The sequence below is a fragment of the Montipora foliosa genome, chromosome 12 (assembly GCF_036669935.1).
Source record: "Montipora foliosa isolate CH-2021 chromosome 12, ASM3666993v2, whole genome shotgun sequence".
In the NCBI taxonomy this organism is placed as follows: Eukaryota; Metazoa; Cnidaria; class Anthozoa; order Scleractinia; family Acroporidae; genus Montipora; species Montipora foliosa.
Genome location: NC_090880.1, coordinates 36,651,576 through 36,665,416, shown reverse-complemented (window position 1 = coordinate 36,665,416; position 13,841 = coordinate 36,651,576). Strand labels below are relative to the sequence as shown.

Here is a 13,841-nt window from a genome sequence, read left to right as displayed (position 1 = left end):
TTTGCTGGGACACAGATAATAATTCGAAATATGTTTGGAAAATAGGAAAATTATCTTGAATTCCTTGAATTAGTAAGTGACAGAGGCCCTACGCCGAGCTTCTGTTTTGGATAAGATCTAGAGAAATTCCCGGATGACAGGAATGCCCCAACTGTATCATGGGAAATAACTAACTAAGCACGTCACACACCGCATAAATCTATTTATTTCCTCTCGGCAATAAATTCCCTTGTTTTACAAGTGCAATGGTTAATAAGCTTATTGTTGACATCGAAACTTTCCATAGCTCGTAAAGAGATCATAATTTGCTTTGTACTAAGGATACTTCTAGTGAAAGTAACACACTTTAAATTTGAAGCGTTTCTTTCTATTTTTGGTGGTCTATGATGTGTCTATCTGTATACCTTCGTATTTCAAAACTTTGACAACCACATTGGTTGAGCTTTTCGTCCCTCTCGCCTTCACATCAACCAAAGTTTGGTTTCTGTGTTGGTCGCTGAAGTCAGGAAAACGTTTTCTTTTTTCTATCCTTAGAGTATTCTCATCGCTTACATCGCTGCTTTCATTTTCACGAGAATTCAGAAAGACGAAATTGAGACTAATCTTCAGCCATAATGGCGAACCGGCAGAATTGCGTTTGCCAATTTTCTGGTGACGAAGCTTCCGGGCATATGTTGCGCTGTAACGTACGCGTGTGAAGTAGGCCGCGCGCATTGCAATTGTGGAGTTGTAATAAACTCGGTTTGACCAATCACAGTGCTTTTTTAAACTTGGCTATCTTATAAACCACAATATAAGACAATGCAACGCAGAGCCACGCAGTACAACAAAACATAATGCAAAATGTTATTACTAATAGAAATGAATGTGATTTTAAATTATTCTTTGTTTTTCTGCTTTTCTTTCTTTCTCTTCAGGATAAAAAGACGGTCGGTACCCCATGTTCAACGGATATAGCCCAACATTATGTTCTTTCAACTCCTTGGACCGCATCAGGACTGACTCACGCATGCGATTGCAGAGGACATTATGGCGTGGGGCCAGAAGTTATGACATGCATAATTTATTACTGGCAATGTCCTCTCACAACATAGTAAAGTGATCACTGATGAGGTTCAAGTCCATGTTTCTTCATCATTTCGTTTAAGTGTTCAGAGGAGCCATAATGTTACACAATTGAGAGTACTGGCGCAAAAACGACAGGAGTGGTGTCTTTGTCTCTTAAAACGTGGGAGCAAAGAGAGTCTGATCGATTGGAGCGAACACCTTGGAACCCGGCTGATAATACGGACGACCAAAGCCCACTGGAATTGTACCGTAACACTCACAAATTCGTGAAGGCTATTGAGGCTCGATCAATTAGATATCCTTACCCACGTTTTTTTCCCTTCTCTTTTGAAGTTAATCTGGTGATTTGAGAATTAATTTTGTATGTTTCAGGACTGCATGACGAATGAAGGGTCATTGTCATTGCTTACAGGCTGTCAATGCTAGGATGAGTCGCTTAGAACGAATTTGTCTTCAACCGGAATGATTTTGTCAGTGTCTTTGTACCCCAAAGGAACCAAAAACAACCAAGGAAAAGGTTAAAAAAGAGAGGTCTTTGCTTCTAATTGGGAAGAGAACTGATAGCTACACAAAGTGCATGTTGTGTTATAGGCAAACGATCAGAATTTATTACAGTTGCAATAAAACAATATTTCTAATCGCGCTTGTTGGGTATAAGATCGGGTTTTGCCATCTTGGTACAATATTCTTCATCTCATACCAAACGTGCGTTCCTTGAGTAATTGTTAAATAACCAATGTTTCAACAAAAATTTTACCTTTATCATCTAGAACACGTCACAAAAAAAATGTTTGGATCATAGGCAGCCCAAGCTCGCGTCACTACAGACAGCCGTTGAGAATTTAAACGCATTATAAGACTTTGTATGGGAAATAAAATACAGGCGATTGTGAAGCTTAAAAAATGCTCAATTTAACTTTCATTCAATAAAATGAATCAAAATGACTCACCTCTGGTGTATTCTTGTGCCTTTTGGAGTTTATTTTACAGTTTCGGGAAGTCCGTGTTTTCAATGTTCTAAGACGAAGTCAAGGCTGCACACTACGATTCCGACCGACCGTTGTCAGCTCAGAGGCGGTTTGCGACTCGAAAATTCATCCCAGCCAAGATTTTTTCACGCAAAGCTAAAGCCACATCATTTGCGAACCTCCGTGAATGTTTCGACGTCAAAAATCCCACACATTTGGCTGGAAATGAGCATTTTCTGCTTCAGATTCCACGCTAGCTGTTGAATTTAACAGCAACTGATCACCGACGAGGACACGGAGCTTGGGTCCGAGGTCAAATGAACTCCACCCGATGGAGGTACAGTCATTTCATTTACAACACTTACCCCATCCCCACAGCGGCTTATCGAACAGCTCCATGGTTACGAGTGACGCTAAATTCTCAACGGCTGTCTGTAGTGACGCGAGCTTGGGCTGCCTATGTTTGGATTAGACCATTAAATGTGGATCAAAGTTTTTTTTAGGTAAAACTTATAAAATTGTCGATTTGACCGAGATTGTTTGACGTTATCTCAAGAAGCCCGACATACCCTTGGCAAAGGATGATCGTCTACGGCTGCTTATGACCGAGGTAAAAACAATTTGTTCAACCAGAATTTAAGAAGACGTCAATCAACATTTAGTCAGAACGATCGAGATACTTCAATTTTGAGAGCTTCGCCGGTTTGCGCAAAAGATGATTTTCCTATTGTTCATTTTGACAGTTCCTGACGATTTACATGATATGTGTAATTTATGATTTCGTTTTAGAAGACAATGCTAAGGCTATACCAGCAGAATCCTAAGGAGTGTTAGGTCCTTACGTGAACACGTGCTTGGATACCACTTGACAACGGCTTGCTAGATGGCAAGCTATCTAAGCCAATTACTCCAAAATGACGTCGAAACCCGATCTTTTTAAATAGTTGACCACTTTACAAGCACCTCTGCAAATGTTATCTATTGCGTAACATGCGCACTATGCGAAAAGATATACATTAGTGAAACTAGGAGACCGCTTTCGATAACATCTGCGAGACGTGGAAAAAAGCGACAAGGAACTATCGCACTTCGACACTTCAACCTTGCCAATCATTCTAGGAACACATGGTCATTAGTGGCTATTCCCTGTACCAAGGCAACACGGAAAACCGAAAAAATGCTCAACAAAGAATTATTATTTAAATCGGCTCCCTCACTCCAAACGGAATTAACGAACGCTTTCTTTCAGCGAATTTATTCTTCTTATGTACGTTGCTCTATCCCCAATATATCTACCGCTAACAACCCATAATTCCGAAACGTCAGCTTTCGAATTTCTTTACGGTCGTCAATTTACCATATCAACTCAGTAGATAAACCCCTTTTTATCTAAGCGTCTAAACATTCATCTGTTAATCTAAAAAGTTTAATTTTGTGCAGTTATTGCGAGTAGTTTGCTAATTCAAGTTCAAAAGTTGTTTCAGTAGCTTTTGGAGATCACGTGAGGCGAAAATGGACGTTTTTCGCTCATTTTGCGGCGGATATTAGCATTGGCATTTCCTCGGCTCAAGAATATCCAAAGTTGAGCAAAATATTTGGTACATTAGAGTACAATACAACCACTAAGATCATGCCCTAATGATTACAAACATCATTATCAAGTTGTGGAATCAAACATGGAAACAATGGAAAAAACAAAATAGAAAAAAAAAAAAGATTCGACTTGTGGATGATATCAACTCCAGCCAAAAATACACTGACCGACCTATCTGACAATGCACGTAGGCTATGAGAACCTTATAGTAGTACATCACTACCACTACTTACACAGTATACTACACCACTAAGTTGATATCACGAACATTATCGTGCCAAAATATAAATTTCCTAAATTACGTGTTAACGCTACCGCGCACATTTTAATACTACCACTACTTTTGTCGAATTTTGTTTAATACTTACATTTCAAGAATGAAATGCGCGTATAGTCAATCATCTTTGAGGTGAAAACAACTACTTAAAGTCAGGGCTTCGGAAAACTTGTTCCAGCAAGGATATAAATGGCTTCCATTTCGTTGTATTACTTAAGTGTCACATTTGTGGCATCTATTTTAGATAAATCCAGAAGGTGTTTTGGTTTGGAAAGCGTTCTTTCAAGCGGCACATCCAGGTGTTTATTTAGAGTTTGAAATTACGTAGATATGTCACTGAGTCTTTGGACCTAATGCACTTTCTATAAAAGTGGTTATTCATTGAAAAATCTGGCACTACTCTTGCCAGGTCGAAAGATTATCCCAAAAGCACTCATTTCACACAATTCCAGAAAATGCATCAGATCGTCCATTGCGATCATCTACTAGATTAGCCACAGTTACTTTGATGATCCTCACTTAGTCGTTATTCAAATATTGTCTACATTGTTTTCTGAAATTAAGATCGTGTTGTCGCTTATAATATTTCTTAGCCTGTATTATTTGTAATATTAATGCTGAGTTGAGTTACATAAATCTATCTGTCTGTCTGTCTGTCTGTCGTTTGCCATTATGGCAAAAAGAAGAAGGTCATGATGGAACAAGGTTCTTCGCCGAGTCACTTTAAAAAAAACAACAATGAAAACCTGCACTGACTATCGTGTTCGTTTTGATTGCAGTTTTGAGGCGTCATGCATTTAAAACTTCCTAGGCTCTCATATGGTAACGGTGTTAGAGTCCTGACTCTTCTTCAATGGGCCTGCATCATTTCTTTTGTTCTTGTCTTCCTCTTCGTCGCTATCTTGGCACACTTGATTGACCGACGATTCTGGGTGATCGCGAGGTACTACGCTTAAACATGCTAAATTCAATTCATCAGATGGTACGCTCGCAGCGACCTGATCTTTCCATAGCTCAGAGCTCTTTTCCAACCATTCTACCTCTCTTTCTGGCTCGATGCTATCATCTCGTTCGGCTTGGTGGGCATGGTTAACCAATGATTTTGAATGATCGTGGAATGCTGAAGGATGCACATTTATCGATTGACTCGTCGCACTTTGGTTCCTGGTTGAAGCACTCCATTTAGTGCTTTTCGGTGAAGCATCAGAAAATGCCACAGGAACACCTTTCATCTCAAGAGCTTCCAATTTGCCATCGGGCTGAAAGTTGTCTTTGAAAATAAAAGGTCGTCTGGAAAAAAGGTCATGCAAGCGACTTAAAATCAAATAGTAACATAAATATCCACTTTTATCACGTGAGACAATGAACTCAGTTTAAAAGTGCAAAGTTATAAAAACTAGAAGCTAAAAAAAACTGTTGACTTTAGCGGGCCGTGTTGTAAAATAAGACCCTATAGTCAAATTGGATTAGTACTTGTGTGTGTTTTTGTTTTTGTTTTTGTTTTTTGTTTTTGTTTTTGTTTTTTGGTTTTTTGGTTTTTCTTTTTTTTTTTGGTTTGTTTGTTTGTTTGTTTTTCCATCTTAGTCCTGCCTTCTTGTCATTCTTTATTTGTAATGTGCCATTCCATTAGTTTAAAAAACAATGGTAATCAGTAAGAATCTATGATCCACTTCATTTCTCCGGATTCACTGATTTTTATGATCAAAATTTTTTCAACGGTAAAGACATTGTAACAAACAAAGTTGTCTTTGATTGCGTACCTTTTCTTTTTCACGAAACGCACCAAAATGATAATGACAAGGAAGAGGCCTCCAAAAAGACTAGCGCCGATAATCTTTGCTGCAGTGAATTCTCTGATCTTGTCGTCATTTGTCGGGAATTCTTGTAAAGGAGAATTTAAGGGCTCTACTGCGACAATGGAGCTTCCCAAACATCTTCCAATGCTTGGCATATTACTTTTTACTATGTTTGTTAAGACGTCTTTGCCAACCGCAATGCTTTGTGAGGACTCTCTTGGGAGACTTAGGTAGAAAGCTATCATTGCAACGTTTGGATCATCAGATGACTTTTTGGGATATCCAGGTAAAATGTGAACCATATCAGGCGAAAATGTCATATTTGATGACCTCCATCGAGGGGAACTAAAAAAAGTACAAAAAATGGAGACAGGTTTAAAACCAAACCATTGTCGACTAACACTGCCAAATCAACAGGTAACACTCGCTTCAATTACTAGCTTTCGCCTTGATGCAAGGGACCGCTGATTGCCGTGTTCACTTTTGATCTCTTTTTCGGAAAGAGTCAAAGATATAATTCTTTCGATTTAAAAGAAATTATTATCCACATGAGAGGTAAAATGTATTACTAGTACAAAAACATCCTCTGACTTGGAATCGCTTTGCATGTGCGTACAATTCGTTGCCTACAGCTCTTGCCAAAAACGACGTGACATGAAGCATTTGAAAGACCGACGATGTTCATACTAGTATAATTAAGGATACTTGCACATTCCGAACAACTTGGAACAATCTCGTAATGATTGTAATGACGCAAGGTTAACGTTTTCAAATGGCATCTTCGAATCCATGTGCATCGTGGTCGTTTTATATCCAATGAAAATTGACATAAATTTTCCATTTTCCACTTTGAAATAAATCCGTTTGGAATAAAATGTCCTTCCAAATGAATATTAATTTACGGAAAATTCAAACATTTTAAATTATCACCATTTAAATTGTGAGCGTGAGAAGAAGAATTTTTCGCCTACCTGACTAGAACCGACCGACATTCGGCCTGCTTAACACTGCAATATTCTGTAGCTGCTCTAGCAACTTCCTTTTTAAAATTACGTTTCATTTCTTGATGCCACTGAGTGAAAAAAGAGAAAGATACATCACTGAAATGAAGTTAAAATCAGATTCCCAAAATACCCATCCCCTCCCCCCACCCCACTTCGAAATCCCAGCTCGGACGTTTAGGATAAAACTCTTTTAAAACAAACCGAGTACTTGGGGTTACATTAGAAATCGATCTAGCGCCAAGCATGAGATGTATGATGCACTTTGAAGTCGATTGAACCAAGGAAATATCAATGGTTGGCTCTCATGTGCTTCCTTTAAACAACAAATAGCAGTATTCGAAATGAAACATAATAAAAATCGAGCATAAATCATAAAAATTGCTCGTTAACTCTAAATATATTTCAATCTGGTCCTTGATATTGGCTATTCTCTCATATTCCGTGTTCGCCATCAAATTGAATGTACATGTATTAAAAAAGACACCAGTTAGCTCTAAGTCACTCATTAGACTTTAAGAGCTGGAGTTAGAGGGAGAAGCTGGACGCTCAAATGAATTTAGTTCAAGTAGTACTTAGACAAGAGGTAGATACAAAGGAAAATACTATAACGATCATCGCAAGACAAGTAGCATAGAGAGAGACAGAGAGCAATTTAATATGCCTTTTTTCCAGTTTATAAAACAGCATACAAATTTATGCACAAACACGAAACAAAGGAATTGTTAACAATTTGCAATCAGGACTGCACACTAACTATTTAATTCTCAGAAACGGACACTTAGCAATTATTAATACGAGAGGTTTAAAATTCACATCTCGTTACAAATACCTCGCTTATATTCAATCCGGTAACACTCAACACGACTGATTCCTTTCTCCTCTCATCTGGTGGAATTCTAGAGAAAGAATTGTATGACCTTAGTGGAAGAGGTCTGTGCGGAGGAGGGGCTTGAGGAGAAGTGGATTTTAGTGTACTTGGTCCAGAGGCGATCTGAGAAGTGGTGGTGTTTGGCTTTACTCTGGTCAAAGCAAAAATATCTGAAAGTAAAATGAATAAATGTTGTTAATTCAATTAAAAAACTTAAGTTAAAGCATGAAAAAGACAATGAGCGAGTTCTTGGGTTTGATTGCTTTCTGTCTTCATCTGAAAACATTTCTGCAGGTAAAATTGTACGTACCTCGTGCAGAAGGCGTTTGAGGAGGAGGAGGAGGAGGAGGAGGAGGAGTGGGGCTTAGTGCACTTGGTCCAGAGGCAATCGGAGAAGGGGTGGTATTTGGTTCTATTGTTGCCGAAGAAAAAATGCCTAAAAGTAAAAAATAATTGTCATTAATACAATTCAAAAACTGAAGTTAAGGCATAAAAAAGACAATGAGCGAGTTGTTCGAAGAACGTTAAGTATAAAACTGGGTTAAAAAGGTATGACGTAGTTATGCCATCAAGTATTAGAGCAGGTTTGATGTCACTCACTCATTCACTCGCTCCATTCCGATCTATTCATTAAGTTAAACCGGCTTCGATTTGACATTTTTGCCGTACCTCTCACTTTTGTCCCAGATTGTTTATCTGCGTAACTTTGGAAGCTTTCAGTGGGTAGTAGAAAAGTGCTGTTTTTTATCGGTAGGTCTTTGAGAGAATTTCATTTACTGTAATGGCGTCGATTTTAGTGAATGAAGGTTTAACTCAGATACTGTTTTCGTTCTGTCCTCAAAGCCTAGATGCCTTTGTGGAGTTAGAAAAGTAGAAAATTCAGATCATAATCATAAACGTGATACTGTGAGAAAAATGAACGTGGGAACTGCAAATATTCACATTCGCTTTTGGTTCATTTGGACCAATCGAGTATTCTTTTGTCATAGGGAGGAAGAACGTAACAGGGAATGGATGTTGCATCACTACAAACTTAGGTGAGCATCGCATTGTGTTGTATGGCATTGATTTCGTTTAAAACTTACAGACTTTCTACGTATATTCATTTGTTTGTTTATCGTAAACTGTTTGATTCGGCACAAATGGTGATGATTCTAAAATCAAAATGGTGATGTCGACTATATTTTTATTTATATAGGCCGTATTCTGTAGCATAAAAATGCCCCTACAAAACGATTTTCAACATCGCGCAGGATGCTATAGTTTTCTGCGACATTTACTTGCGGTGCCAAATTTTGTGAAAGGCAGCATATTAATTTGCATATCCAGAACAAGTTATCTGGGATTGGCCAAAAGATTTAGCTGTGGGAATACCTTGGTCCCATTGCAGAATTTGCCTACTGTCAATCAAACGATTTCGAGTGTGATCTGAAATGTGAGGTGCGATAAAGTGAACAATTCAAGCGTGAACATAGACGCGCGCCAAAGGAAGTGAAAAGTTTAGCCACAATGAAAGCTTCCTAAAATCACGTCGAATTCAGCCTGAAGGAAACGCGCTAAATATCATTTCGTTAATAGCGACAGTTTTTCATCCACGCAAATCGCCCGTACATATTTTTCTCTTTAGAGTTCGCTCCGAGTATTTTATCTAGTGTAGTAAATTCAGACACTTTTTCTTGTTCTAGAGATGAGCTCTAAGAGAGCTCCCGATCAACATGCTGCATTTCGTGAGCTGACGACATTTTTTGTACTTTCGATTGACCTGATCCTATGTTGGAAATCGCGCTTGTGTTGGAGCGATTCTAGAATACACGGCCTTTTTTTTTTTTACAGCATAAAACTGTTGGTCCCGCACTTCTGCAGTCGTGAAGTGGAATTCAGCGAGTTTTCAACTATTGCTCCCGCTGTCCCTGTGTTTTTTCGGGCCCAACTGTTTTAGAACGAGTAATAATCAAGTGTTGCTTTATTTTTCTGCGTTGCCTTCATTATTAGGGGTGGTGTTTGTTCGGGTGCAAACAATCGTATAATCGGAAGAATCAGAGAATAAAAACAAAGATGACTGCGGGACTGCTGGAGCAGTTTGTTCAAAACCTATTCAAACTGGCATTTATACGTTAAGCCAGAACCAACCGAACATTTGATCTTACCGCCTTCTACGAAAAAATGGTTTGAGTTACCTTCAATCTTCGCAACATGTCGTAAATGTTACAGATTTTGGTTTTCTGTTATATGCTTGCGCTTCTAACAAAGAAAATTGACATGGCGGAAGTGCTATTGTTTTTGTTAGAGAAGTTTAAATATTTTACCGTCCTGGCGGGAAATTCAAAGACCATATCATATTGTTTTAAGCTCCAATAATGACATCATAACACCTTATCAGTATGGATTTCGCTAAGGCTTTTCTACCGTAACACAATTGACAACCGTTCTGGACGATTGGTTCTCCTCTCTGGACAAGCGTACAAGAACTGATGTCCTTCTGCTTGACTTTGCAAAAGCCTTTGATAGTGTTCCTCATCAGAGGTTACTGTATAAGCTCCCTTACTATGGTGTCCGAAATAAAACCTTGGAATGGATTAAATAATTCCTTCCAGGCCGCTCTCAACGTGTCCAAGTGAATGATGAAAAATCAGGTTGGGCTGATGTCACATCTGGTGTTCCCTAAGGCACAGTGCTTGGCCCCTCTCTGTTCATCACTTAGATAATTGATGTTTGCTGATGACGCTGTAATGTATCGTGAAATCCTGAGATCACAGGATGAAGTCATCTTTCAAAATGACATTGACTCTATTACTGACGGGGCCAAAACCTGACAAATGAGCCTTAATTTTGATAAATGCAATGTTGTGTCTATAACTAGATCAAACTCAGAGTCGACCATTAGCCGTCAGATGTCAAATAAGCCCCTAGGGATAGTATCATGCCATAAGTACCTGGGTATCTTAATACAAGATGATTTGCAATGTACACAAGTTAGAGAGGTCAAATCTAAAGCCTCAAAGATCCTTGGCCTTTTACGTAGAAATCTATATAGCTGCAGCAATTATGTTAAATAACAGGCCTATAAGTCATTAGTTAGGTCACGTGTTGAATATGCTTCACGCTGTTGGTCTTCTTTTAAAAAGCAGCACATAGCATCTATAGAATCAATTCAACGTGCTGCTGCTAGTTGTGTTTCCTCTGATTACTAGTTATTCTAGTGTGATAGGTATGACACACTCACTGGGCTGGGATAGTTTAGAAAAACATAGATACGTAGACTCGGTAACTATGATGTATATAGTTGTTTACAACTTAGACCATATTTCTCATCCAAATTCAGTTCAGTCTTCATATTCTAGAACTCGAGCAAATCGTCCTCATAAGTTTTCTATGCACATATTTGCAAATTCAAATGCATACAAGCATTCTTTTTTCTCGATTGCGACTCCAGCTATACTCGACAATGCAGATGACGAAAAAGAAGTCGAAGAAATCAGTTATTCAGAAATTGTCAGTTTCTGTCATAAATATTCGACATCATCTGGTAGATGTTTTACGGATATACATTCGAGTAAATCAGAGGAGGAACCACCAAAAAGTTGCCTTTGAGACGCGAAAAGTTCTTTTGAATCTGCTCTCACTGTACGTGTTCAAAAAAGTTTACGGTGTTCCACCAGCAAACGTTTCTCAGCAGACGCCTGCACGATCGTGCCACAGCAATTTGCTGAGTTTCGTGGAAGGAAACCAGAAGAACAATAAATGAACACACTTTGAGAAGTGATCTTCTCCTTGCACTAAAATGATGTTTCATGGACTGTTTTATCAGTTGTCGTTGCCTTCTGGCGTTTTAAATCGCCTTCGAATTCATTAAAGCAAACTTCCTCCGACCTTCCTTTAAGCTGCTGTCCTGTATGTGAAACCGGTGGATGGAAGGTTTGTTTTATCGGTTCCGGCTACCCTTGGGCCATATCAGGCCCAAACAAAAGTTTTTAGGCCTAAGGTTAGCTTTTATGCATGTTTAGGAAACTTCCTGTATTCATATTCTGCTATCATATTTATCGTTATGGCGAAAGGGGGACACACAGCACTAGTGCTCAGTGTTCGGGGGAACAGATAACACGGGGGAACACAAAACGCTGTGACACCGCCATGCTTACCCTTCTGCGTCCATTTGAAAGCGGATATTCCAATAAATATTTATTACGCATACGCAAACAAAATGGCTGTGACTATATTTGGGGGAATTGTAATGAGCCTTGGAAGGAAATTACGAGAAAACTGCGCGCTTTTGGAGGTAACAACCCAATACGTATTCAGTGAGTTAAGATCTGTTACGCTGGTCCTTACTTACAAAGCTGAGTTAACATATATCTTTTTGCTATATTAAAATGAAGTACCCGACCAATGGCAGCGGAATTGAACCATACTCGCTCACAGAATACGGCCTAATATGAGGTTGAAGGTGTCCTAGAAATAAATCTTTTCACAAGTTACCAGTTCCGTAACGTTTTTGTTTTTCAAAAGCGGCATTTTCACTTTCTGAATTGTCACTTTGCGGGACACCATAGTATACTGAATTTTTGTTTCGATTTCTTAAGTGTCTCTCTTTAAAGTGACTATCAACTCAACAACGTTCTCCGCTTTATTTATTCTCCGACATAGTCCCAAATACATTGTGCGGTTGGTTGTAGAGCCTTTGGATTGAAAATTCACTTCCTTTTTTTTGCTTTGAAAGACGGAAAAAGCGTTACACTTTGATCCGTAACCGAGCAATGAAGGGGAATGGGTTGGATACAGGGATGACGTCACCAATTAATTTAAAAGGAACAAAAAAGGTTAAGCATTTTATGACGTCATCCCGGCTTTCAACACAAATAAAAAAGTGAATTTTCAATCCAAAGTTTCTAAAAACAACAAAATGTATTTGGGACGATTTCGGACAATAAATAAAGTGAAAAACTGCGTTGAGTTGAGAGGCACTGTAATCTTGAATGAGTGTATCACTTAAACAGTAAAAACTATACTAGCAGTTTAAAATAATAAAGATTAAGTAAACAGATGAATAAATAAAATAAAATATTTACAATGAAGAACGTCTACATTGATGCAACAATAGTTTTAAATTCACTTAGTCATTCATGGATTACAGATGTGGGTAAACTGTTCCAAGACTTAATTTATACATATCATTCGATGTACCTAATTGGTGAGAGGTGCCCAGTTGCGACGGCGTGAAGCTCATGCATTTCGAGATATCTCTGCTGGTAGAGAGATAGCAACACTCCCTTTAATTATAGATCCTATAAAACATACAACTTTAGTTGACAAATCTGCGATGATGATCATTATGATTCTCCGCATTTGAAACGTTGCAAGTATATTAGGAGATGTGTTTCTACTCATGTGTACTGTCACGTGAACTCCAGAGGCTTTTAGTTGATTTCTGGCTGTCATATTGGTGGACCACCGTGGTGGCTTTCGTACAAAACTCCTAGTTTAGGTTGCTTTTTCTTCTTATTTGGTGGCCCTTCTACAGGCAAAGTTGTACGTAGATGGTGCAGAAGGCGTTCGAGGAGGAGTTGTTGGAATACCCCACACAAAATGGTCATCATTACCCAGTACCAAGGATAAGCAACACAAAGTACGAAATGCACCACATAATAAATATCCTCTAAAAATTTCGCAGTTGTGACATAACGAAACTTGTCGCGCCATTCCGCCCTCCTATTAACAATGCGCTCATGCAATCTTTGCCTTTGTTATAATCAAACTGCGAAATAACTGGCTCTTGATGATAACAGTAACAATAACTTAAAACTACATCACTAATAAGTCTTAAAGACGCCTGACTACAAATTTTTAGATAGACACGTGTTATGACATCCAATAACACTAAAGCGACAAATGTGCGAGTAGTGTTGTTACAATAGAAGTCTTGCCTCACAGGGGTCCTGACGGTCTCCCTGATTGGGTTCTGGCAAGAAAAATGTTACTTGCATAACAAAGTAAACGAGTTTCTTCAATCAAATTTATAAGGTGGTCTTTTCTGCACAACCGAGTGTGACTTTTACTTACTTGGCCTTGGTGTCGTTGTTGGTCGTTGACTTGAGTATGGACGCAGTGTGGTGTTCCGTGTGATCAAATTATTCATAACAACAAGAAATGAATCACAGTAGTTTTGCAAAGTGGAAGGAGGCATTCCTTAATTATTGATGTAACTGAGCACTGACTACGCCACACAACCCTGCATTACAATCAGCCAGTTCAGGAGTTTCACCAATCAC

General features: G+C 38.7%; 1 protein-coding gene and 1 long non-coding RNA gene across 7 annotated transcripts in view; one reads left to right on the top strand and one right to left on the bottom strand.

The window, feature by feature from the left end:
• Positions 1 to 1,004, top strand: part of LOC137978718 (uncharacterized) — an 8,305-nt gene extending 7,301 nt beyond the window's left edge. The window contains exon 3 of the long non-coding RNA XR_011118215.1: positions 918 to 1,004. This is a non-coding gene — a long non-coding RNA (uncharacterized lncRNA). The remainder of the gene's footprint in view (positions 1 to 917) is intronic.
• Positions 1,005 to 1,772: 768 nt separating this feature from the next.
• Positions 1,773 to 13,841, bottom strand: part of LOC137978715 (cubilin-like) — a 101,934-nt gene continuing 89,865 nt past the window's right edge. For 2 of the 6 annotated variants that reach the window (XM_068825740.1, XM_068825738.1), the window contains exons 40-44: positions 7,886 to 8,011; positions 7,537 to 7,745; positions 6,675 to 6,775; positions 5,668 to 6,048; positions 1,774 to 5,197 (exon numbers count right to left, since the gene is read on the bottom strand). In XM_068825740.1, coding sequence (XP_068681841.1) covers positions 4,723 to 5,197; positions 5,668 to 6,048; positions 6,675 to 6,775; positions 7,537 to 7,745; positions 7,886 to 8,011 — 1,292 coding nt within the window. In that variant the 3' untranslated portion in view covers positions 1,774 to 4,722. Of the gene's footprint in view, positions 5,198 to 5,667; positions 6,049 to 6,674; positions 6,776 to 7,536; positions 7,746 to 7,885; positions 8,012 to 13,841 lie in introns of all 6 variants that reach the window. The other 4 variants (XM_068825737.1, XM_068825736.1, XM_068825742.1 and 1 more) reach the window with 4 other exon arrangements.